The sequence below is a fragment of the Hyalella azteca genome, unplaced genomic scaffold (genome assembly GCF_000764305.2).
Source record: "Hyalella azteca isolate HAZT.00-mixed unplaced genomic scaffold, Hazt_2.0.2 contig4976, whole genome shotgun sequence".
Classification (NCBI taxonomy): Eukaryota; Metazoa; Arthropoda; class Malacostraca; order Amphipoda; family Hyalellidae; genus Hyalella; species Hyalella azteca.
In genome coordinates, this window is record NW_025935184.1 from 171293 (window position 1) to 199229 (window position 27937).

At 34.5% G+C, this 27937-nt stretch overlaps 2 protein-coding genes across 5 annotated transcripts; both read left to right on the forward strand.

Moving 5' to 3' along the window:
* Nucleotides 1–3160: 3160 nt before the first annotated feature.
* On the forward strand, nt 3161–6231 carry LOC108678388 (apolipoprotein D). Its single transcript, XM_018166803.1, has 5 exons — nt 3161–3340; nt 4072–4199; nt 4653–4747; nt 5135–5245; nt 5818–6231. Exons 1-5 carry the CDS (start codon nt 3227–3229, stop codon nt 5946–5948), a joined length of 579 nt encoding a protein of 192 aa, XP_018022292.1. The 5' UTR covers nt 3161–3226; the 3' UTR covers nt 5949–6231.
* Nucleotides 6232–11245: 5014 nt separating this feature from the next.
* Nucleotides 11246–27033, forward strand: LOC108678386 (apolipoprotein D). Of its 4 annotated transcripts, XM_018166800.2 has the most exons (6): nt 11246–11446; nt 14596–14723; nt 15079–15176; nt 15604–15714; nt 26395–26547; nt 26749–27033. In XM_018166800.2, exons 1-5 carry the CDS (start codon nt 11327–11329, stop codon nt 26523–26525), a joined length of 588 nt encoding a protein of 195 aa, XP_018022289.1. In that variant the 5' UTR covers nt 11246–11326; the 3' UTR covers nt 26526–26547; nt 26749–27033. The 4 variants fall into 4 exon arrangements, with proteins under 4 accessions (XP_018022289.1, XP_018022288.1, XP_018022290.1 ...); XM_018166799.2 differs by having other exon boundaries at nt 26395–27033; XM_018166801.2 differs by lacking the exons at nt 15079–15176; nt 15604–15714 and adding exons at nt 24547–24644; nt 25218–25328 and having other exon boundaries at nt 26395–27033.
* Nucleotides 27034–27937: the final 904 nt, after the last annotated feature.

Consider the following 27937-nt stretch of genomic DNA (forward strand, 5'->3'; position numbering starts at 1 on the left):
TTGCTGTACTTTAAATGATCTTTCTTCGATTCTCCAGCTATCGAAGATTCTGTAATTATAAAGACACTCGCACCTTAAATCGATACTTAGAGCAGCTGTAAAAAGTGAAGGCAACAAAATGGTTTTAATTTTAATAATGTGCGAGCATTTTTAATTCTTCTTTCAAGTTTCTGCATTATAATCAGATTTAAAGTGAAGCCAGTAAAATTTTATACGCCAGTAAATTTATTTCATAGACTTAGTGTGATATTTGCTCAAGGGCATAAGCAGTCACTGATTTAATAACCTTTTTTCAATAAAATAATTAAGGGAACGTCCTCCTTTGGGAATCAAAAATATTACTTATTCGTCTCTGATCTCATTCTGTTGCTGTGAAATTGATTAATGGCCCGTTCAACGCAACAAACCGTTTATGTATATGTGCGTGTCTTAGCTTATGTGTTTATGTTTGTTATGTCTTATGTAGTTATGTTTGTTATGTCTTATGTGCTTATGTTATAGAATAGAAGAATAGAATAGAAGTGTCGGCGTTGAAGAAATAGGCCCATGGCCTGTTGCTATGTCTTAGCCGCGTGCTTATGTTTGTACCTAACTATATTATTCGCTTGTAGTTCTAACTACAATAACTATTTACTATTATTAAGGTTTAAATAAATTTTCACTCATGTAAAACTGGTAGACAATGATTCGTGAGGCTCATGATGATTTCTTCGTTACGAGCATCCAATGATATAAAATGCCAAGCAATTATTTTCAAACATAGATATTTTTCACACAATGGGATTATGAAATTCACTTGTAATGGTCAGAATCTAGTCCTGGCATGTGTTCGTGCAACAAAATAGAATTATCTTCAATATATTATTACGCGGCAAATTTAATAACTTGGAAGGAAATTCATGTTTATTTAACGAAATGAAAGTGAGTCATAATCTAAAACTTCAATTCAGTGATGCAATATCTGCGTTTTTTCTTAAACATATACCCAAATTCTCTTCTATGAAGAATTATGCAGAGACCTCTTCCAAAAATATTTTTATGAATGTGACTTTGGGAAACGTGTATTGATTTCATACACAAAAGATAATGTGAGTGAACACTTGCTGTACTTTAAATGATCTTTCTTCGATTCTCCAGCTATCGAAGATTCTGTAATTATAAAGACACTCGCACCTTAAATCGATACTTAGAGCAGCTGTAAAAAGTGAAGGCAACAAAATGGTTTTAATTTTAATAATGTGCGACCATTTTTAATTCTTCTTTCAAGTTTCTGCATTATAATCAGATTTAAAGTGAAGCCAGTAAAATTTTATACGCCAGTAAATTTATTTCATAGACTTAGTGTGATATTTGCTCAAGGGCATAAGCAGTCACTGATTTAATAACCTTTTTTCAATAAAATAATTAAGGGAACGTCCTCCTTTGGGAATCAAAAATATTTCTTTTTCGTCTCTGATCTCATTCTGTTGCTGTGAAATTGATTAATGGCCCGTTCAACGCAACAAACCGTTTATGTATATGTGCGTGTCTTAGCTTATGTGTTTATGTTTGTTATGTCTTATGTAGTTATGTTTGTTATGTCTTATGTGCTTATGTTATAGAATAGAAGAATAGAATAGAAGTGTCGGCGTTGAAGAAATAGGCCCATGGCCTGTTGCTATGTCTTAGCCGCGTGCTTATGTTTGTACCTAACTATATTATTCTCTTGTTGATCTAACTACAATGACTATTTACTATTATTAAGGTTTAAATAAATTTTCACTCATGTAAAACTGGTAGACAATGATTCGTGAGGCTCATGATGATTTCTTCGTTACGAGCATCCAATGATATAAAATGCCAAGCAATTATTTTCAAACTTTACTTTTCGTTTAAAAAACTTTCAGTTTGTTGACTTTTGAAAGATAAAAATTCTAAACATAAAAAAATTATAACTGCTTCCATTCAGGAACTACAACATAGTGAGACATATCATTCGATTCATCAAAAAAATATATATCGCCTCAGGTGGCCTTTTTCGTGTTTTTTTTTTTTTCTTTCTTTGATGTATAGTGAAATTATGGGTGTTTTAGGAGAGGGAAAACCTTTAGAAAATCAATATAATAATAATAAATCAAATAAGACACTCTTCAGTCGATAGGCGTATGTTCAATGTATAAAGTAGAATTTTTACGAAATTTTAACTCTGAATCTATTTGCCCTCTAATGACCCTCTTTTTTCTCATTTTATCTAAATTTTCACACTTTTTGCGCTTTTTTACACAAATTCATCCAAAAAATGTGTTTGTATTATTAGTGTTCAACATATGTGAACAAAATTTCAGGAAGATCTGTCAATTAACTAAGTAGTTAGCTATTGACGGACCAGGTAGACACCGAACAGTTCCGTTCTTAACCAGGTAGACAGCCGAAAACAACACCTACCATCATCTTAAAAGCTAAGTTCAACATACAGATATTGGCCAAACATTAATCTTGTCTGGCTTACTTATAATTGTAATAAAAACGATATTGGTTTTCAAAAATTCGTAATATCCACTAACTTTCTAATGTTTATTCTAAGCGCAAGAATCGAAAACTACACGAGAACCACAAGAAAAATCACTCGCGAACCAAATGATCTCATCGATTTTTAAAGAATCGATATTTGGCTCGTTAAAGCCATCCAGCTGTGCCATCCTGTACGTAACGTTTCATTACTCTCTAGTATATAAGAATTGGCAGGTCCTCAGCCTGACGATAAGCGTACTTCAGTTAAAGGCTGTACGAGCGAGTGACGACAACAGCTCTCAATGAACTCGAGTGCCATTAACTGAAAATTGGTGACATAAACGTCACTATTATAAATTATATTTTAAGAATAATCGAAATTGTCTCTTCGAATATTCTAACAAATGAAAGAGGCACTATTTGTAGTGATTTTTTCGAAAAACATAAATAATGCGAGTATCATTCATGACATTATGACACAAAATTTGTCTTATGCCAACTAGTGGCAAAGTGATTATTTTTAACCGAGTGAGAAACAAATTTCGCAATTCGTTCAATTTGGATAGCAACAAGTGACCACTTATAACTTTTAGATAACATAAATCCTATTCTCATAATAGAGAAATATTCTTGTAAAATTATCAAACTAATCAGGATACTTATATTTTTCAGATTCTTCGTAGATTTGAACAAAAAAATCGCACTATACACTCGCCTTACATCACACCCGTATATAATGAAGTCATTGCTCGTTCTCGTCATCTCTTTACTGGCAACCGCGGCTGCGCAGAAACTGTTTTTCGCCAAATGTCCCAGTCAGGCGGTCGTCCCGAATTTGGACGTCAAAAAGGTGTGTGGTTTGAAATAAATACTTACAAAAATACATTAATTTCTTAATTTAATGCACGCCACGGGCTTTCAAGAATTAGTAAGGAATTGAAATAAGAAAAGGTTGTAGTGAACCTGACGAGAAGTAAAGTGGCTGCTACGGCTGCCTGCTCTCTACATTGTGGCGATCTATTTGATTACAAAATTTAACAATTTCCTCGATAGAAAAAAAAGGAAAAAAGCATTAAAATTGACCAATTTTCATGTTCTTAGCTTTCACTGCATTTTGGTTTATTAGCGCAGCCAGGATGATGAGTAAATGGTATTTTCAGGTTTCAAGGATCCTATTCTTAAAATATATAAAATATGGAGCTTTTTAAAGCAGGCAATAAATCTTCACTTCCTTCGAATTTCATAGCAACATAGCAAGGCTTATCTTGCTTGTTTCCTATATCAAGAATGTAATTTGTGAACAAATTTTTCAGAAAAATCTCAAAAAATTTGGTCAATTATGTTTATTGTGCCGCGGTCAATCATCACAACTATTCTGCGAACAAATTTTAACAGACTTCTTTTTTCTCCACGAATTTATGAGAAACGCGAACGTTTGCTGAATTCCTCGATATCTTCATCACAAACCCTTTCGAATAATACGTGGCATATTCATTTTTGTTTTGTTTCTTTTGCGATTTTTGGTTAACTTGCGATTTAAGCAAGCGCATGATACAAATAATTTGTTTTCCCTTGCTCCAGTACCTCGGCTTGTGGTACGAGAACCGCAAGTACAAGACCATCTTCCAGCTGGGCGGCCGCTGCACCACAGCAACCTACACCGACGCCGGTAACGGCATCATCGGCGTCCGCAACGACCAAAAGATAACGTGAGTGAGAGAAATACATGCAATATATTAGAGTGAGATCACGTGAGTGAGAGAAATGCATGCAATATATTAGAGTGAGATAACGTGAGAGAGAGAAATACATGCAATATGTTAGAGTGAGATAACGTGAGTCAGAGAAATGTATCATTATACATGCAAATATTTTTGTCTCTGTGTTATTGAAACATGATTCATATTTAAATTGTTATAGTATTGCTGTCGTTGCTGAAAAGTTGTTATTTTGTTATAGCAAAGTGCATCAATTATCAACTGTTTTCATTTATTGTTGGACGTTTTTAATTTCATAAATTAAAAGATCATTTCTTATAATTAACAATTAATCGTCCAAATAAGAGATTCATGTATAAGTTTTCAAACATTTTTAGAGAGAAAAGTTGTAAATTGATCCTAAAGATATAAATTGAAAACCACAAATTTTGCACGCTTTTACAGAGTGATCCCCGTGAGTGTTGTAGGGCAAGCAAAATTTGCAGACCCAACCAAAACTGAAGCGAAATTAACCGTGTCATTCACCTCTGCAACTCCTTGTAAGTATTGCCACTCACATATACAGAGATGAACATCTATAAATATACTATGTACAAGCAGGCATACATTAATATTAAAATGAATACAGAAATGAATGAATACAGAAATGAAAGTTTTCTTTAAAGATACTATGAATTTTTGTGGAGTTTTCTTTGCTTTTAAGTTTTTGGTGAATTTGCGATTAAAGCAAACAAGTGACATTATTACTTAGAAATGAAAGAAAATTATCAAACTTGAAGGAGTTTAATAAGCACATCGAGCTAAATCGACGACATATTTCTTTAAATTACTAAATTAACATGTATTTCTATCATGCTTGAAGCTATTGTTATCAGATTCAATCAAAGAGCTTTGTACGCTGACTCTATCGTATCCTAAATGCGCAGTCGCTAACGACACAAGCAGCGTGACCGCAAGCAACTACTGGGTCCTCGACACGGACTATGACAACTATGCCATCGTCTGGAGTTGCCAGGCCGCCATCATTGCCAATATCCGTGAGTTGTAGCAACCTTATTCGAGCCTTGGTTGTCAACAACATCAGTGAGTTTCAGGAACCTTATTCGAGATTGGTTATCAACAACAACGTGAGTTTCAGGAACCTTATTCGAGCCTTGGTTATCGCCAACATCCGTGAGTTTCAGGAACCTTATTCGAGTCCTGCTTATCGCCAATATCAGTGAGTTTCAGGAACTTTAGATGAACCTCGGTTTTCTCTTACGCCGGTGAGTTGTAGGACTCTTATTTGAGCCATAGCGATCTCTTGAACTTTATCTGTAATTATTGTCATGCTAGGTTATTATGTTCCGCAACTAATGACAGTGACCTATTACGTATTACACAGAATACTAGACAGTACTTCTTCCTACAAAATGGCTAATACACCCGGTTTCGATGAACCACCCGCAAACACAAATCATTTTTTATTTCATGATAAATGTACTTGTCATTGTTTAAACATCCGTGACGTTCCATATACTTCTAGTTCAACCATCCAAAAGTTCTACCACCCAAAATCTAGGAAAAGTTCTACCATCCAAATCTAAGCTAATACCTCTACCTCCTTCAGAATTCCTATGGGTTTTGACCCGGCAGCGCTCGCCCCCTGAAGCCATCATCACGAAGGTGCTCGGCGTGATAACGGACCGCGGGCTGGACACCAGCAAGCTGGACGTCAGCAAACAAGATCTCTGCTTCTGAGGACGCGGGTCACGAGGATGCATTTTACGGATTAAAATACATCCATAGGTGTAATTACATCCATAACTATGTATTCAAAAATTTATTCGAGGGCATAGTGCATTTTTGGATGCATTATGCATTCTAGAATCACGTCTTATAGTCCTGCTGAAGACATAAGATAGTTATGAACAGTATTTAAGGAACATAACTATCACTATAATTTCACCTATCAATACTATGACTAGTTTGTGTATTTTTGATTTTGTGTGTTCGATGACTTTTAAATAAATTTCACGCATGACTTTGTCATCCTTCTACCAACAAATCTAAATCTACCCTAACTCACACTAGCTACACATGAACTAATTTTTTACTTTTTGACACGAAGCAGAAGATTTGATTTTTCGTTGTTCAAAAAAAAACATTAAAAAGTTGTTGAGTGTGCAACATACTGCTAACAGTCATAAAAATGTGCCCTTCTTACACAATACGCTAAAAATATATGAAGCAGAAAGTAAGTATTGTGTCCAATTTGGCGTAAAACAGAGCCCTACGTATTTTACTGTAGCAAGCAAAGAAAGCCATCCAATGCCCTAATGATGGCACGATAGAAAAATAACATATCTGTGTCATACGCTGAGCAGAAAAAAGTCTCATCTTGTGCTCCCGATGAAAATGTTGAGTAAAAGTCTTCCTCTACTCGACAAAAAAATTCTATGCACTAGCAATGAAAATTTAATATTTATTTAGAAAAACCACCCATCCATGTGTCTCAAAACGGAAGGCAACAGCGAAAAACGCGATCATTTAACGTTAAAAAATTCAAGGAAAAAACCATCAACAATTAAAGGAAAAAAACAGCAATCCCGTTGAACTGCGATGGGCGGGCGCGTTAATTCCAGTCACGCTCGAACAGGCGTATGGTCAGCTACAGGAAGGAAGTCGTTGCATAAACCGAAAATGAGATGATAACAATAAAAAATTAACTGCTAAATGTTTTAATTCAGGTACAAGCATTATATATTGTAAATAATGATTTGACACATTTCCTAATTTTTGAAACGCCTGGACCCATTTACATCAGAATTTTTATTTAAGCTTACAATTCCATGACTTACACTGAAATAATTAACTTGATAGATTAAATTAAATGTAGATTCATTCAATAAATTTCTCTGCATATATATTATGAATAAAAATCAAGGTAATATAAATGGCCATTGGCACGGACGGTACAATTAATTTTACTTTAGAACCGATATTTTCCCCAGTGATTCCTTAAAACTTAACTGCCTCAGTTAACGCTATTCGTTTCAACGGACTAATTTTTATTATGAGAGAACGAATGAAGAAGAAAAATAAAACGCATGAATAGTAATGAAGCCAAAAGTTCGCTTCAAAGAAAAATAGTATGAAGCTGACGAATAATCAAAAGCTTTATTTTTGCTAAAAAAAATGAAGTGAATTCTATATAATCAATGCGAATTGTAATGTGCCATCTAAACCATTGAAAAATGCCCAATATTTGGTTTAGAACCCAAAACCAATGAAAAGGCCCTAGGTTAAGTTTTGGTTCAGATTGATTGATTTTATTTTTTTAATAAATTTTATCAATAAATGGAGATCACAAAGTAACTCTTATGTCAGTTGCCATCATAACCTCGCTTATAGCCGGGCTGACTTTTCATCGGTCGTTATATTAATTGAACAGATTCTGTGAAAGGAAAGAAAATTAGTGGCTATACTGAGCGCGAACCTTGTTAATATTTGATCATATTCGGTTGAGTGAATCTTAGGTTGGGTGAAGGTCTTTATAAAATTTCCAAACATCGTTTTGACTCGATATGGACGTACCCAAAAATGTCGAACTGTCACGCATACATGCATGTTCCCGATAAAATTAATTTGACTTCTAAAGTTAGAGTGATTCAGAAACTTCTTGAATATTAAATGAAATGCTATTTTAGTTAAATTTCCAAGAGGTCATTGTTGACAACACTTGGTTTTTTCTTGCTCTCGTGAGACCAGTCCTGTTTTATTTATTGATTGAATCGTTTTGTCTCCTCACGTCGTCCTGAGTCGGGCATATTGCTGTTTCGAATATCTACTCAGCTTCATCAGTTTTTCGTTATGAGTTAATAAGCACTTGCGTTTTCTCTAATTTGGTTTACATTTATGCCTTCAGTGCAAAAATATAAGCTCTGGATGTTTTTTCCCATTGTAGTCGATATTAACGCCATATTATTGCATTTCAGTAGTATTTATGATTCAGTCACCATTCACTGTGCAAGTGCCGCTTATGATACCTTGTTGTTTGTTAATTTTATTTTCTGAATATCTGTTCTGCTTTTACAAAGGTTGTTTGATCAAGATAAATGATAAATGAGCTCGTGTTCTCGTGGCGTTGAATACTATTGTGGACACGGATATATTGTTCAATCAACGCGTAAAGAACCGTACGTTGCAAGAAGCGCTTCCAAACAAGGACCGGGTGAATCTGCGTGGTCATCGCATACGAAGGTAACGGACGAAGAGCAAATCCCGCTTGGCTCGAGTAATGATATTTTTAATTCAATTTGTCACATTTTATTTCTTAACAGTGAAGATGTCAGGATAAAATAAATCCGTGCAAAAAATTAAGTTTGCACATTGAAGAAGTGAAGAATCCATTAGAGTGTACAATCTGATATTTATTAGAATTTTTGACCATAATTTTTGAAATAAACTCTGAGTCTCCTACTCTGTATATATATTGAAAATTAAGATAAATAATATTTAATTATAATGAGGTTATGTAATGTGTGAGTATGAGTTATGTGAGGTGGAAAATTATTAACAGTCATTTCTGTATTCAATTGCTCATTCCGCATTCAAATAATTTCTGCCTGGTTTGAAAATACTGTAGTTCCTCCATCCCGATGTTGATAAACATATCCTTGTATTAGCCTTATTTGTTTTACCCGTTAGAAGCTCATTACCTTAATGAAATCTTTATAAGCTTTTTTAAACCCGGAAGACCACAAGTACGAACCCCCAGACGAGCGCGTTAACGTTCTCCTCCCTTAGCACTCTATACCTATAAACTGTAAGCCGGTATATTCTCAAAAAGTATAAGAATCTAATCTGTACTTAACTCGTGCCTCATTTATCCTCATTTGTTCACGGTACCCGAACCGACCTCAGGTTCGGGTACCAACCTACCTGGGGTATTAATTATCATCTGTAGTTGATAATTAATCAGATACGCCTAAAACGTATGGCGTACAGTTACGTAACTCAAGATCAGTCATACACATACAGGATGCCATGCACTGGTTTCTTTTTTGATTATGGTCCTGTAAAGGTTTAATGAGCCTTTCACTTTTTTCATGCGTAGGCTCGGAGGCGCGTCATTCTATAAATAAGGCTGTAGACAAGGTCAGGGTGTCAGTCATCTCGGTGTGTCCACACGGTCAAGTTAAAGGCCAGGCAAGATTATTCCTAACATTAAACCCAGAATGTATATCAGCAGTTCATACTTATATGTGCACTTGGGAGATAAGTGAACCTTTACGAAATATTATACCGCACAGCAAGTTCGATTTGGCATCCATACATCAGGCCTAGGTTACAATTGTATTTTTAGATAGCGTTAAGCATAGCTATAAAAGATTTAGAAAATAGTCGTAATTTATTATCACCACGCTTTAGCAGTCACTAAATGACCACTGTTAATGTCATAATTGGCGTCATATGCATTTCCTGGATTCAGTTTATGAATTTAGTTTATGGTCAAGGAATAATTATGGTTATGGTTACATCCAATTTCAATTAATGAACTTGGATATCGGCCTTTTGGCATAAGTTTTGAACAAATACGGTTTACAATTGTGTAAAAAAATGTTATTCAAGCCTAAAGATTCACTCGATATGCCCGTTTGTGTTGCAACTATAATAACCAAGCCGCGGGGAAGCTCTCATTTGACATGGTTTCTGGTCACCAGCCTTGAGCCATAATGCACGTTAATCTATCTGTCATTAAGTGCATTCATGCATAAATGCGTAGCAGGACTGTAGTGTTAAGACATATTGCGACTTACATTTTTTAATAAAATTATAATTTTATTTAATAAAATAAATAAAATTAAATTTAACTATTAATTTAATAAAAATTGATTAAAATAATTATAATTTTATTTAATAAAATAAATACAATTAAATATAATTATTAATTTAATAAAAATTGATTAAAATAATAAAATTAAATAAAATTATAATTTTATTACAAAATGAAAGTCACAAAATGTCTTAACACTACACTACCACCTTCCCAGATATATTTTGTTAAAGCACATTCAGTACCAGTTGCTTTTTAATCCGTGCCGTGCTATACAGTATATACAGTATATACAGTATATACAGTATATACAGTATAAACAGTATAAACAGTACAGTATAAACAGTATAAACATGTCGCCGGCATGTCTATAAACAGTCGGCATGTCTATAAACGATGCATATAACTACGTGTAAACATGTCGCCGGCATGTCTATAAACAGTATAAACAGTATAAACAGTATAAACAGTATAAACAGTATAAACAGTATAAACAGTATAAACAGTATAAACAGTATAAACAGTACAGTATAAACAGTATATACAGTATATACAGTATAAACTTTATACTGTATACAGTATATACAGTATAAAGCACATTCAGTACCAGTTGCTTTTTAATCCGTGCCGTGCTATATATTTAGTTTCCCATTCATTGTTGAGACCGCCTAGCCAGATATTTGTTGATACCGAAATACACTCGAATAAAAACATTCATTACATTCGTGACTATATATAATATTTCAGTAGTCATATTCAAGTATTAGTCATAAATCAATCATTAAAATGTTTAGACTTCTGTTAATACAATCGAGGAGAATATAACGCTATACTATTTTTAAAGGAAGTGGTTGATGATTGTTGGCATTTCATTTGTTATGAATTCTTATAACGAAATACATTTTCTTCGGATATAATATCTTTATAGTATTGCTCATGTTAAGGTGATTTTAGTCTATACATGTTAGCCACTATGTCATGCATGCCGGAGTGCACTGATGGCCGGTATATAAGGCGGACATCTGTATAGTATAGTTATATATATAGTATAGTTATATATATATAGTATAGTTATAGTTTTCTGAAACTTCACCGTCAATTAAAACAAGGAAAACGTGAACTTCGATGCCAATAACAAACGAAATAAATCAGATCAAGTGCAGTTTATTCAAGACAACTCCTAGCTATTGAAAACATTTGACGTGAGATTTTTCTGTAATGTAACGATATTCTGTAATTTTTCAGAAAATTGTTTTAATTTAATTTACAGTCGTTGAATTAGAGTGAAATCTCATCAGAAATGTTGAAGTGTGTGTTGATGATCGTGTGCTTGCTGAGCATTGCGGCGCAAGCACAAGAGCTAAGCTTCTTTAAAAAATGTCCCAACCCGTCCGTGGTGTCGAACCTCGACGCCAACAGAGTGAGTAAACCATGATTTATTTTATAATGTTACTGACATATTAATTCAAAATTTTCAATCGTCTTGTGTAATTCTCCCTAAAATGATTTTGGTCCACATCAATCGTAATTAAAATCCCAATCGGTCAGTCAGGTCTCATTGACCGCAAATTTAAATTTGAATTCGTCTTTAACTAAAGGGTGATACGAAAAGTATAATGTACTCGTAATTAGCTCATTTCCGCTTGACCTACTAAGATTTGAATAAAACCGGTAATTTAACCTTATTAATCCAAGTCTTCCTCTATAACTGAGCCCTAATCGTCGAGCAATTATTTCTTGTATGAATCATTTAGGCAAAAAATTGTAATTTATTACTAAGTCAATCTGTGATGTAATATTTAATTACACTTTATTGAGAAATAACACCAGTAAAATATTTACTATTGTTCTACAAATTGTAGTGGTTAATATCACAAAACGAGCAAATTATTATGAATTAATTCATCACACTGGAAGCTTATATTAAATAAGAAGCTTCACTACACAAAAGGGATTAGTAGGCTTTCTTTTCCTTCACTTCACCGGCCTATTTTTGGCGCATTTTCTCATTTATGGAAAAAAATGTCCTATTGTGCTCTCCATGTCCGTCTGTCTGTCTGTCTGTCTGTCCGTGACCACGTTTTCGTCGACCAGAAAATGCGCTCTCTGTCACTTACTGCAGTGAGTACTGAGTTATATTTTTTCTAGCATGTCGCACAATTGACGGAACGTGTGTCAATTACTAAAAATTAAAAACATGTTAATATTTAAATTCCACATTTAGTTCTGAATACCTAGCGCTGAACTGTTTAACTGATTTTTTTCTCAACTGCGAGAGCGTCAAGGCTGGGTTAGCGACATAAAAACTGGTCCCCAATGCTTCGTTAAACAGAGAAAAGGTGCGATCGTAACGGTCAAGTTCACCAAAGTGAAACTACATACTTCAAGCATGGTTTCTCCCATGGATATTTTTTGTTGCCGTGAATGGAACTTTGGTATGAGTTATGTTTTATAATATGTCAACGTAAGCAGTTTGAAGATCAAGCTAAAGTTCTGGCTTCAAGATGCTAACACCAATTGACGTTCCATCAATTCCATAAATTGTTAATAATCATAGTATGTTATTTATAGAACGTTGGTTTTATGAGACAAAAATGTATACGCGTTCATTTTTTTGCATGAAATCACGTGCTCAAAATATATCAGTTTGCAATAAAATATTCAACCCAGATTTCAGCAATCTTGTAAGCAATCGGCGACTGAATAGGAAGAATTTTCAACTGTTTTTTTCGATCGTTAGCTTCATTAATATTATGTTGTTATAGCTGATAACATCCAAACGCAACATCAGATTTTTCGCCTATATTTAAATTCCGAAATTCTGATTTCTTGACAATCATTTGTTGGTGTGCAAATGGCGAAAACGCCAAATACTAATGTAATAGAGTGCATAATTCCATATTTCACGCAAATACTAGTTTAAACTTCATTCAGGTGATTAGAACGTTAGAGAAAAAAATGATAATTTATTTTTCTTCTCATTCAAACCTAAGAATAAAATATTTACCTTCATTCAGCCACCAAGAAGGTAATAAAGTTAGCGTTTATTTTCTATGAAGATATTACGGAGTAATTAAGGTTATTCGAATAATCAAGGACAAGTTGACTTTTTTCTCACACAAGTACAAGTTTGTCGCAAGCGTTTGCATTTCTAAACTTGAGAGAAATTCAAAACAGCATGCCAAGTATATTTAGAGGCCAAAAACATTACTAACAAGACGCTAAAAGAAACGATAGTGCCAACAAAAAAGTATGTGAGGTCAGAGGCATTTGTTTTACTGCATGAGCGCAATGATTAAAAAAAATATAACTCAGTACTCACTGCAGTGAGTGACAGAGAGCGCATTTTCTCGTCGACGAAAACTTGAGGTCACGGACGGACTGGCGGACAGACGGACAGAAGGACAGACGGACAGACAGACAGACAGACGGACATGGCGAGCACAATAGGGCATTTTTCCATGAATGAGAAAATGCGCTAAAAACTGCTACTGCACGGAGCTACCAAAATTAATTTTGTGTATTCATTTTGTGAAATTAATTTCGTAAAATTCATTTTGCAAAAGTTTTAATTTTCTTAAAATTCATTTTGTAAAATTCAGCCAAATGATTTTAAAGAATTACTCTACAATGTCCTAATTTCGAAGTCGGAAATTACAATACTGCCTGCAATTCACTACAATTCTTTTCCATTCAATGAAAAAACGTACATTTTTAGCGTTTGTCCAAAAAAATATTTTTTTGTTCATTTTATTGAGTTAGGCCCGAAATTTTAGAAAAAATTCCGATTTTGCTGATCAGTCGAAAATATAGTATACATCAGTTTATAAATGAAAGATTGTTGATTGGGATAAAAAGCTTCGCTATCAAATCTATTTGATTGGAGAATCTCTTCTTTCCAACAGTTATTATACCTAATCTTCATGATCCTCTTAATATCTACTGATCAATTCAAATGGTACTAATGTAAAACTAATCAAAATTTTCATAAACATTCATGGAAGTTGAATTACTTTTGATTTGTGGACCAATTCATGGAGTATTATCTCTATTTCTTTAACATACAAGCTTGAAGTACGCTTTTACAACACACCAAAATTTTATGAGTAGGTAACACGTTATTTGATAAAATCTTCAAAATTTGAAATTTTCCTTCGTTTATGAGAATAAGTTTGGCATGGGAAAACGGTAAGAGAAACAATGATTTCTTTTTATGATACAGGTAAAAATATTTTTACGATAATAATAATAATAGCTGTTTCAGCGTTTAGTAGGCCGTAGGCCTGTCGCCGATTCTTAACATCGCAGAACATTCACAGCATTTTGCGGTCTCGAACTCGCAACTCACTGCTACAATTATGCTGTGCTTAACCGCCCGGCCTCCTTGCCGATTCTGACCAGAAACTGGCGCTCAGAGCTGGGATCGAACCCGCGCCTCTCTGCTCCAATCTTGGTACTCTGAACTTTAACCACTGGGCCACCCTGCCACCGATAGAGATAAAGAGATTACTTTTCACGATATAAGATTTGATATGATGAGATTTTTACCATGAGATTTCTGGTTTGCAGTACCTGGGCAAGTGGTACGAGAACCGCAAGTATTTCGCCATCTTCCAGTTTGGCGGGCGCTGCGCATCTGCCAAATACTCGGACGCGGGCAACGGGCTCATCAAGGTTGAAAATAATCAACTAAATATGTGAGTTGAGTTATCAACTAATTATCTATATTTATTAATGTATCAATGGAGCTTCGTTCCTAATGTTTGAATTTTATGAAGCGCATTTTTTTGTTTCAGTCTTTTCTTCCTCTAACCCTTTGTGTTCTGTAAGAGTCAGTCGGTCTGTGTAATTTATTTCATTTTTTGTACATTTTTATTGCTACTTTTTTATAAATGTTATCTATTTCCATTGGCGTTGCATTATTTCAAACTTAATTTTTTTATTTATGATCCAATTTATTTTCCATGTGCTAATTTTCTATTGTCTATGTTTTCTTTATTAACATTGCTTTTCATTTTTAATTAACTTTGTGATTTTTTTCATTTATCGCAGCTTCGGGAAGCCTAGCGGCGTAGTAGGGCAGGCCAAGTTCGCCAACCCTAGCAACAAGGAAGGGAAGCTCTCAGTCTCCTTCTCTTCTCCGACGCCATGTCAGTGTCTAGGAGCACGCATTTGCCTATAATTATAGTGTGGTGGTCATTTATGCGTTTATTATATGGAACTTTATTCCCAATGATATATCAATGCCAGTTTAATTCTTTAGATATTCTAAATTCAAGGCTTCACTTCATACAGGCATATTTTGGTTTATTCGTCCATCCAATAGCATCTCCTTCATGCATTCTCATAATGTCAGTTATATGCTGTTAATGCTGTTAATGTCACTGCGCCCATATTCTAAAATCGCAATTTTTTAATCAAGTTAAATCTTTACCTCCGGTCTAAATTACCACTATTTTTATCTTGCATTAATGCGCTGCACAACAACTAAGTTAAAACATTGAATTTAACTTTGGTTGAATCGTTCCAACATTAGATAATTGATTATAATTAATTACACTATTTGCATGTCTACAGATGCCAACAGTTCCACCGCAGTGACGAACCCTAACTATTTGGTGCTGGACACCGACTACAAGTCCTACGCTATCGTCTGGAACTGCCTCAGCGAATTCTTCGGAAACATTCGTACGTCTTCCATCAATCATAAATGAACGCCATATGCTAATAAAGTCTTGCTTCCTTTTAAATTCCACTTTACCGATGTGTCCACTTTATTATAGGTGTTGATGCATAAATTAATAAACGCCTTTTTATTAAGATAGCGGTTCATCAAATGTTCACTCTATTATTTTCGTTCTGACCTTCATTTATATATTTTCGTACTGACCGTTCTTTCACTAATCTTACTTCATTTTATGTGCCAGTTTAGTGTAGTGTTCGCTTAACTCTACGTGTTATCGTATTCAGTTTTGAACGCCTCACTATTTAAGAGAATGAACATTGTAAACGTCCTATCACTAGAGTTTAGTGGTGAAGATAAGTGAGTCTGCATTAAGGTTGCATTAAGAGGTTTCGTTTAATTGTGCCACCTTTGCATTGTGTTGGTATTAATAATAATTAATATCGTTCCGGGTTAATTAATATTTAAAGCTCTTATACATGTAAGTATGAATCTCAGGTTTTCTTATAAGCAGATGTCCCTTAATTTCAATAATAAATTGCCCTATCATATGGGGAGCTATTCTAAATTATGGATAGAACTTTTTTGTATGGATTATTCATCATTCTAAACATACTCGAATGGGATTTTCAACCAATATGCCACACTCGAAAACTATTTGTACCTGAAGCCATCATCACGAAGGTGCTCGGCGTGATAACGGACCGCGGGCTGGACACCAGCAAGCTGGACGTCAGCAAACAAGATCTCTGCTTCTGAGGACGCGGATCACGAGGATGCGTTTTACGGATTAAAATACATCCATAGGTGTAATTACATCCATAACTATGTATTCAAAAATTTATTCGAGGGCATAGTGCATTTTTGGGTGCATTATGCATTCTAGAATCTGCTGGGGGCATAAGATAGTTATGAACAGTATTTAAGGAACATAACTATCATTATAACTTCACCTATCATGACTATGACTAGTTTTTGTATTTTTTATTTTGTGTGTTTGATGACTATTAAATAAATTTCACGCATGACTTTGTCATCCTTCTACCAACAAATCTAAATCTACCCTAACTCACACTAGCTACACATGAACTAATTTTTTACTTTTTGACATGAAGCAGAAGACTTGATTTTTCGTTGTTCAAAATAAAAACATTAAAAAGTTGTCGAGTGCGCAACATACTGCTAACAGTCATAAAAATTGGTCCTTCTTACACAATACGCTAAAAATATATGAAGCACAAAGTAAGTATTGTGTCCAATTTGGCGTAAAACAGAGTCCTACGTATTTTGCTGGCTCAGCAAGCAAAGAAAGCCATCCAATGCCCTAATGATGGCACGATAGAAAAATAACATATATGTGTCATACGCTGAGCAGAAAAAAGTCTCATCTTGTGCTCCCGATGAAAATGTTGAGTGAAAATCTTCCTCTACTCGACAAAAAAAATTCTATGCATTATCAATAAAAATTTAATATTTATTTAGAAAAACCACCCATCCATGTGTCTCAAAACGGAAGGCAACAGCGAAAAACGCGATCATTTAACGTTAAAAAATTCAAGGAAAAAACCATCAACAATTAAAGGAAAAAAACAGCAATCCCGTTGAACTGCGATGGGCGGGCGCGTTAATTCCAGTCACGCTCGATCAGGCGTATGGTTAGCTACAGGAAGGAAGTCGTTGCACAAACCGAAAAGGAGATGAAAACGATCAAAATTAACTGCAAAATGTTATAACTTCAGGCACGATCATAATGTATTGTAAATAGTTATTTGATACATTTCCTAATTTTTAAACGCTGTGACCTATTTGCATCGAAATTTTTGTTTATGCTGACAATTCCCTGACTTGCACTGAAGCAATTAACTTGTTAAATTGAATTAGATGTGGATTCATTCAATGCATTTCCGTGAATATGAATGAAAATTAGGGTAAATAGACGGCCATTGGCACCGACGGTACAATTTATTTTACACGAGAACCCATATTTTCCTCAGAGATTCTTCAAAACTTAACTGCCTCAATTAACGCAATCCATTTAAACTATTATATAAGTTATATATAAACTCTAAATCCATTTTTGTTATAAGAGAACGCATGAAGAATTATATTATATGTTTATTCAGGATGTTGGGTTGCCCCCCATGTCCCTACATATGAAGAAGAAAAATAAAACTCATGAATAGTAACGAAGTGCCGCCCGACGAATAACCAAAAGCCTAATTTTTGCTTAAAAATTGAAGTGGATTGGATATAATCTATGCGAATTGGAATGTGCCATCTAAATCATTGAAAAAGGCTCAATTTAAGGCAAGTTTTCATTGAGAATGATTGATTTGATTTTTTGAATGAGTTTTATCAATAAATGAAGACCACGACGCAACTCTGATGTCAGTTGCCATCATAACCTCGCTAGAGCCGGCCGGACTTTACATCAGCCGTTATATTAATTGAAACGATTTTTTGAAAAGAAAGAAAACTCGTGGCTATACTGACCGCGAACCTCGTTAAAGTTAGATCAGATTCGGTTAAATGGATCTAGGGTTGGGTGAAGGTCTCTAAGAAATTCCCAAACGTCGCTTTGACGCAATGAGGACCCAATTAAAAGTGTCATGCTTGCATGTTCCCGATAACATTAATTCGACTTATGTAGTTAGAACAATTCGAAACTGACTTGAAAATTAAATGAAATAGTATTTTGGTTAAATTTCCATGACGTCATTGATGACAAATTTTAATTTTTTTTGCCCTCGTGAGGCCTGTTCTCGTTTTCTATTGATTGAATCGCTTTGCTCTCACCACGTCGTCCTGATTCAGACATGTTGATGTGAGGATTATCTAGTCAGCTTCATCAGTTTTTCGTTCTGAGTTATTAAGCACTTGTGTTTTCTCTGATTGGGTTTACCATGATGCGTTCAGTGTGGGAAAATAAGCACAGGATGGATTTTTTCAATGTTGTCGCTACACTGTTAGAAAAAACGGTGAAAAAACGGTCCCACCGGCGTTCTAGTGGCCGGTCGCCCCGTGAAAATAAACTGTTTCGCCGTTATTATCAGATGTTTTACGGTTTTCTAGCGTAAAATTAGAATAAAAACGGCGACGCGATGTTTCTTTTCACGTTGCGACCGGCCACTGAAACGCCGGTAATACCGTTAACGGTAATTTTTCTAACAGTGTATTTCAGCGATATTGATGATTCAGTCACCATTTGCTGTGCGAATGCAGCTTCTAATGTCTGGTTGATAATTAATTTTATTTTCTGAATAAATCAGTTCTGGTTTACAAACGTTGTTGGATTAATATTAAAGATAATACGTCGTGTTCTCGTAGTGTTGAATATTATTGTATATTCGGTTAACACGGAAAGAACCGTACATGACAAGCAGCGCTACCAAACAATCACCGCGTGAATCTGCGTGGTCATCGCAAACGAAGGTAACGGACGAACTGCAATTCCTTCTTGGCTCGAGTAACAATATTTTTAATTCAATTTATCATATTTTATTTTTCAACAGTGGAGATGTCCGGATATAATAAATCCGTGAAAGAATTAAGTTGTTACATTAAAAAGTGAAGTATCCATTAGATTGTTAAACTTTTCCATGATATTTATTAGAATTTTCGTACGTCATTTAAAAAAAACTCTCGTTAGCCTACTCTGTTTTGATATTGAAAATTAAAATAAATAATATTGAATTATTCTGGGGTTATGTAACGTGCTACGTGAGTTACGTAACTCGAGGTCAGTCATACACATACAGTACTTTTCGCCATGCACTTGTTTCGTTTTTATTATGATCCTGTAAAGGTTTAATGAGCCTTTCACTTTTTTCATGTTCATGTTCCAAAAAGCTGCATTCATAACCTTGAGCGGCTTCTTGCCACCTGTTTTACCTGCTCATACAAGCATGAATGCTCTGTGTGAATAGTGTTGTTAGTGCGGCTATTATGCACCTGCAGGTAGAATAAGGCTCATCTGAAATGCACTGAATAATAAATGCACTTTCGTGAATAAACAAATATTCTCGTTAAGTTGGTGACGGAAAGTTTAAGGAACGACGATCGTATATACACAAGTCTAGCAATTACTTGCTACTGTTATTCACTGTTTTCGATGCAAGAAATACATTTTCATTATCAATGAATTTACACGCACAACGTAAGCACAGGCCACATTTGATAAGCATCGTCGATGCATTACAAATACTGGCATTTTGAACCTTACTTGTACAACATTTGCATAGAATCCTTCTTGCTTTGATTGTTTCAAACTTCATAGTATTGAAATAAGTGCAAAGTTGAATCGTCTCTCTCAAATGAAATTATTTTGCATAATCTGTCCCATAATGAATTTTAAGAGACATTACTATACATAGAATGCTTCATATCATACTTCTCATTGAAAAACGAATAAATTATGACCGACAGACAACGGTTCCTGCGTAGGCTCGGAGGCTCGTCATTCTATAAATAAGGCTGTAGACAAGGTCAGGGTGTCAGTCATCTCGGTGTGTCCACACGGTCAAGTTGGAGGCCAGGCAAGATTATTCCTTATATAAAACTTAGAATTTATTTCGGCAGTTCAGATATGTGAATGCACTTGGCAAATAATAAACCTACGAAATATTAAAGCAAACTCGCGAGTTTGCCTTGATATACCACACAGCAAGTTCGATTGGGCATCTATATATCAGGCCTAGGTTACAATTTTACCTTTAGATAGCGTTAGTCATAGCTAATAAGAGATTTAAAAATAGTTGTAATTTGTTGTCACCACGCTTTCGCAGTCAAATGACGACTGACAATGTCAGAATTATTGTTTTTTTTTTTTTTTTTTGCATTTACAAATTCAGTTTTTAATTATGGGTTTGCAAATAACCAGAATTATGGTCAAGGAATTTTTATCTTATGGTTAAAGAAAAATTTAATTAATGAACTTAGATATCCACCCTGTGGCATAAATTTTGAACAAATACGGTTTACAATCGTGTAAAAAAAATCCGTTCAAGCATTATGATTCACACGATATGCCAGTTTGTGTTGCCACCTAATCGCCGAGTCGCGGAGAAGCTTTCCTTTGACATGGTTTCTGATCACAAACCTTGAGTCATAATGCACGATAATTTCACTGTCGTTAGATGCATGCAGACAAGCGTGGCAGGACTCCACACTCCCATAAATATTTTGTTAAAGCACAGTCATTATTATTTTTTTTAATTACTATACTATTTACTATTAAATTACTCTTACTTTTTTTTAATTAATATAGTTGCTTTAAATCTGTGCCGTGTTATATATTTAGTCTCCCATTCACTATTGATCAGTTTGGCAAGATATTTGTTGAAGCCGAAATAGACTCGAATAAAAATATTCATTATATTCGTGGCGTGCATTTAACATTTCAGTAGTCATAATTCAGTATTAGTTATAAATCAATCAGTATAATTTTAAGATTTCTGTTTATACAATCGAGGAGAATAGAACGCTACACATTTTTTAATAAATGAAGTGATTGATGATTGCTGGCATTTCAATTGTTATGAATCACCATAACAACATAAATTTTAGCGGAAATTATATCTTTAATAAAATAAAAATAAATTAAAATCTTTAATTAATAAAAATAACAACATTTTTACAGTCAATTGCTAACATGTAATGCATGCTGGAGTGCCGGTGTAGGGCAAACCTCTGTAAATAGGGCGTAATCTCTAATAATTTAAATAATAATTGTAAAAAATAAGCGTGAAATTCAATGATTTCAACAAACAAAATAAATCAGATCGAGTGAAGCTTATTTAAGACAACTCCTATTGTTTGCATTTGACATGAAATTCCATGAATGACATTCTGTAATTTTTCAGAAAATTATTTTGATTTAATATATAGTCGTTGAATTAGCAGAAATATCATCAGAAATGTTGAAGTTTGTGTTGATGATCGTGTGCTTGCTGAGCATTGCCGCGCAGGCACAAGAGCTGTTCTTTAAAAAGTGTCCCAACCCGTCCGTGGTGTCGAACCTCGACGCCAAAAAAGTGAGTAAATTGTTATTTATTTTATAATAATACTGATATATTTATTCAATATTGTTAATCGGCTCATGTTATTTTCCTTAAAGTGATTTGGATCCATGTCATTGGTAATTAAAAACCCAATCGGTCAGTTAGGTCTCATTGGCCTCACATTTAAATTTGAATTCTCCTTTAAGAAAGGGTGATACAAAAAGTATAATACAATTAGCTCATTTCCGCTTGACCTATGGGTCAAGCTCGAAATTTAAATAAATCGGTAATAAACCTCGGTAACCCAAGTCTTCCTCTAACTGTTTCCTAATTGTCGAGCAAGTATTTTTTGCATGAATCTTTTAAGCAAAATAATTGTAATTCAATACTGACTCTTAATTTGTTATGTAATATTCAATCACACATGATGGATAAATTACACTAGCAAGTAATTGGCTTTGATGTTGTTCTACAAATTATAGAGGCTAATACCAAACAGCCAGCAAATTATGAATTAATTCATCACACTGGAATCTAAAATTAAATAAGAAGCTTTACTACACTAAAGGGATTTTTAGGCTTTCTTTTCCTTCACTTCACCGGACTATTTCTTCTAACACGTCTCACAACCGACGGAACGTGAATCAATATGTAAAACAGAAAATAATAAACTGTAAATATTTCAATTCCACATTTAGAACCGAATGCTTAGTGCTCAATTAATTCACTGATATTTTACTCAAGTGCGAGTGCGTCAAGGCTGGGTTAGCGACATAAAAACTGGTTCCCTATGCCGCGCTAGCCAGAGAAACGGCTCGATCGTAACGGCCAAGTTCACCGAAAGTGAAACTACTTCAAACATGGTTTCTCCTGTTGATATTCTTTGTTGTCGTGAAATGATCCTTGGTATGAGACATGTTTTAAAATATGCCGATCTAAGCAGTTTGACATTCAAGCTAAACTTCGGTCTTCAGAATGCAAGCACCAATTAGCATTACAGAAATTTCACAAATTGTTAATATTATTATTCATAAAACTTATTATAAAAAATAAAATTATTTTATCCATAAAACTTTGGTTTTAATAGATAAAAATAATGTACGCGTTAATTTTTTGCATAAAATTACGTGCTGAAGATACATCAATTTGCAATAAAATAATCAACACCAGTATCAGCAATCTTGTTCTTATAGGGACGGCGATTGAATAGGAGGAATTCTCAATTGTTTTTTGATCGTCAGCTTTATTAACATTCTGTTGTTAATCCTGATAATATGCAAACGCAACCTCAGATTTTTTACTTTAAGTCATTTTCCGAAATGGAGATTATTTGAAAATCATTTACTGGTTTATAAATGGCGAAAAACGAAAAATACTTATATAATAGAGTGCTGAATTCCATATTTAATGTAAATGCTTGTTGAAACTTAACTTCATACAGGTGATTAGAAAAAAAATGAAAACTCTTTTTTCTTCTCCTTCAAACTAAAGAATATGATATTTACTTTCAAACAGCCACCAAGCAGTGAATAATGGCAGCGTTTACTCTATGAATATAATACGGTGAATAATACGGTGAATAATGGCCGCGTTTACTCTATGAATATAATACGGTGAATAAAATTATTCTACAATATCATCATTTCAAACTCGGAAATTACAGTACTGCCTGCAATTTAGTGCAGTTATTTTCTATTCGCAGAAAAAGGTACATTTTTTAGCATTTGGCATAAAAAAATTATTTTTCGTTCATTTCTTGAGTTGGCCAGAAATTTTAGAAAAACTTTCGATTGTATTAATCAGTCGGAAATTGCACGGTCCATAAATATAAGAATGTTTATTGGAAAAAAGCTCCGTTTTCAAGCTTATTTGATTTTAAAATCTCTTCCTTCCACCAGTTGTTATACCTACCAAATTATTATTATAACAATAAGGTAGGCGTATAATATAAGATCGTTATTATACCTACCTAATCATCACGATCCTCATAATTATCTAGTGATCATGACAATTTAAATGATACAAATGAAGCTGAAGAACATTTCCATTAAATTCATGGAAGTTGAATTACTTTTGGTTTCTGGACCAATTCATGGAAAATATTCTCTTCTTTAACATCCAAACTTGAAGTGCGCTATCACAACACACAACAAAATTTTATGAGGTTAGGTTAGAAAATCTTCAACACCTGAGGTTTTTTCATGGTTATCAGAATGAGTTTGGCATTGAAAAATTATATGAGATACGATGATTTCTTTTTACGATAGAGATCACGAGATTTATTTCTACGAAGGAGATCACGAGATTTATTTTTACGATAAGAGATTTGACATGATGAGATTTTTTACGAGGATATTTCTGGTTTGCAGTACCTGGGCAAGTGGTACGAGAACCGCAAGTATTTCGCCATCTTCCAGTTTGGCGGGCGCTGCGCATCTGCCAAATACTCGGACGCGGGCAACGGGCTCATCAAGGTTGAAAATAATCAACTAAACTTGTGAGTTGAGTTATCAATTAATTATCTATATTTATCAATGTATCCATGGATCTTAGTTCCTAATGTTTGAACTTTACGAATCGCATTTGTCGTCTCAGTCTTTTCTTCCTCTAACCTTTTGTGTTCCGTCAGCTGGCCTGTGTAATTTATTTGATTTTTCGTCCGTTTTTATTGTTATTTTATTATAAATATTATCTATTTCCATTGGCGTAACAATTTTTCAAACTTAATTTTTGGTTTATGACCCAATTTATTTCCCATGTGCTAATTCTTTTTTACATTGTTTCTTTAATAGGTTCTTCATTTTTAATTAACTTTGTGATTTTTTTCATTTATCGCAGCTTCGGGAAGCCCAGCGGCGTAGTCGGGCAGGCCAAGTTCGCCAACCCTAGCAGCAGGGAAGGGAAGCTCTCAGTCTCCTTCTCCTCTCCGACGCCATGTCAGTGTCTAGGAGCTCACATTGGCCTGTAATTTTAGTGTGGTGGTCTTTTCTGTCTTAATAATGTTGAACTTTGTTCCCAACAATTGAACTTTATTCCCAACAATTGAACTTTGTTCCCAACAATTGAACGTCAGTATCTAGGAGCTCACATTAGCCTATAATTATAGTGTGATGATCTTATATGCGTTTATAATGTTGAAATTTATTCCCAACAATTGAAGTTTATTCCCAACAGTTTATATCAATGTAATTGATATATTTGTAGTTAAATTCTTTAAATTTTCCAATTTCAAAGCTTTACTTCGCATAGGTATATACTGGTTTATTCGACCGTGCAATAACCTCTCCTTCATGCATTCTCACAATCAGTCAGTCATATGCTGTTAATTCTCCCACATGCGTTCATCATTGTAAAATTGAATTTTTTTACATCAAGCTAAATTTTTGCATTTGGCCTAAATTACCATTATTTTTATGTTATATTAATGCGCTCCACAATAATCAAGTTCAAATAATGACTTTTATCTTTCCAACATTTGATAATTTATTACACTATTTGCGTGTCTGCAGATGCTAACAACTCCAACGCTGTAACGGACTCCAACTACTGGGTGCTGGACACAGACTACAACTCGTACGCTGTCGTCTGGAGCTGCACCAGCGCTCTCATAGCAAACATTCGTACGTCTTTACTTAATCATTAATGAACGCCAGACTAATAACATCTTGCTTCCTTTTATATTATTATAGTCCACTTTATTATAGGTGTTCTCGCATTCGTTAATGAATGTTTTTCTATTAACACTTTGACTCCAAAGTGGTACGTATGCGTACCACGAAATGTATTTCTCCAGCACGTAGTGGTTCATGATTCAGGGTTGCAAGATGGCTTAAAAACGACCAAATTCGCTAACAAAAAAAGACTTTAATTCAATATATACTATTATATTTGTAGTTTCCGGTGTAAAAATTTCATTTTTTAATTTAATTAGGAAGAACCCTTATCATAAATTTTAGCCGGCCAACGTAATTGAAAAAAAAAATAAATCGCGGAATTTGTCCGGGAAAAAGACCGTTTGGCAACCCTGTTTCCCAATAGTAAAAAAAATGAAATAATAGTATATCAATATATAAATAATAGTGCAAGATGAAGCAATCGGAGTAGATCTGTTAAGATCGTGGTTTATCGAATATGAGAGTTGATTTAATTGTTCACTTTATCATTATTGTTCTGTCATTGATTTATAAAGTCTCACTAATCTTGTTTTATTTTATGTGCCAGTTAACTGTAGTTTCTACTAAACTCTACGTGTTCTCGTATTCAGTTTTGAGCGCCTCACTATTTAGAGAGTGGTCATTTTAAGCGTCTTATCAGTGGAGTTTAGTGATGATGATAAGTTAGCCTTATTGTTTGGTTGCATTAAGAGGTTTCATTTAATTGTGGATCTGTGTTTAGAGATGAATTTAAAAATAATTGATATCAGTCCGGTATAATTAATATTAAAAACTACCAAACATATAAATATTAATCTCAGGTTTTGTTAAAAACAGATGTCCTTCAATTTCTCCCACAATTTGTCCAATCATATGAGTATCAACTCAAAATTATGGGTAGAAATAATTTGCATGGATAATTCATCTTTCTAAGCGTACTCGAATGGGAATTTCAACCAATATGCCACACTCGAAAACTATTTGTGAATTAACATGACATTTTCATTTGATGAATTGGCGTGTCCTCCCTCAGAGTTTATGTGGGTGCTCACGCGCGACCCGCAGCCGTCGGAGGCGCTGGTGAACAAAACTCTGACCATCATCAGGAACAAAGGCTTGGACCCAACACGCCTTAGCATCACCGACCAGAACAACTGCAAATAGTGATGACGCATCGAAACTGTAGGGATCAGTAACCAACTTCATCACTACTAGCATCAGTAACTGCAAGCAGTGACGCGACGAAACTGTAGGGAATAGCAACCAACTTCATCACTACTAGCATCAGTAACTGCAAGCAGTGACGTATCGAAACTATAGGGATCATTAACCAACTTCATCACTAGTAGCATCAGTAACTGCAAGCAGTGACGCATCGAAACTATAGGGATCAGTAACCAACTTCATCACTACTAGCATCAGTAACTGCAAGCAGTGACGCACCGGAACTGTAGGGAATAGCAACCAACTTCATCACTACTAGCATCAGTAACTGCATAAGCAATGACGCGACGAAACTGAAGGGAAATAACGACTTATCGCGTTGGTGTACCGTAGTATAATAGGAAGCATAAAGCTGAGATACACATTGACGTGACCGCGACGCGTAGTTCTTTTCTTAAGTCACGGTTTTTCTTGTGTTGGTCTCTAACTGAAATAAATGTGTTCCCCTGATCTAGTTTCACTACCACGAAGAGTTATGCAGTAAGTACAAGTAAGTGAAAACTGTGCTGGTAGCGTGAAAACGTTNGTAGTGTGGTGAACGGTAATATTTGATCGTAAAAATATTGAAAGGTAAAAAGCACCCATTCTCTTATAGAAAGAGTATTTTCTGTGACCATCAATAGAGTTTATAGTAAAATTTTTAGTCAAAAAATTGATTCGAGAAATTCCAAAATGGCCGTGAAGTTCGTTTATCTAAAACATCAAATTAGAACTAACGTTTAGTCCTCAACAATGACATACTCTTTCATGCTCTTCTAATGTCTATGTTACTGCAGGTGAAAAGGTGCTCATTGCTTTGAACATAACTTTTCTATAAGTTTTCATTGAATTTTTCCTCCATGATCTTCAATGGCGTTTTTCATAAATAATATTCTCGAAATAAATTGTGGAAAAATTCTCCTACATTCGAAGTAAATCCAATGGAAACCAATTAAATAAATTACATTTTATTTCCTTCTTTTAGTAGACATTACTGGAAAATTTATGTTAAATTTCCTCAAAAATTCAACATGCATCGCCTTGGTTAAAACAAGTCTTTGTTCAAAGTATTCTTTGTTCAAACAAGTCTTTATTCAAACAATTCTTTGTTCAAACAAGTCTTTGTTTAAACAAGTCTTTGTCCGAACAAGTCTTTGTCCATTCTTCACGTTAGAAAATTTACTGTGATCGATAAGATGACACATGTTCGTAGTTATAGCTTCTATTGAACAGCTCGCCCACGTGTCTTTGTTAACAAAACCTCATATTTCGTTCGAGCCACAGGTGTACGTCTCGTGAACACGCATGAATAAGTTTTCGTTTCCTACGTTTGAAGTTTTCGGCGGCATATCGCTGGCCAATCATCGTCTATA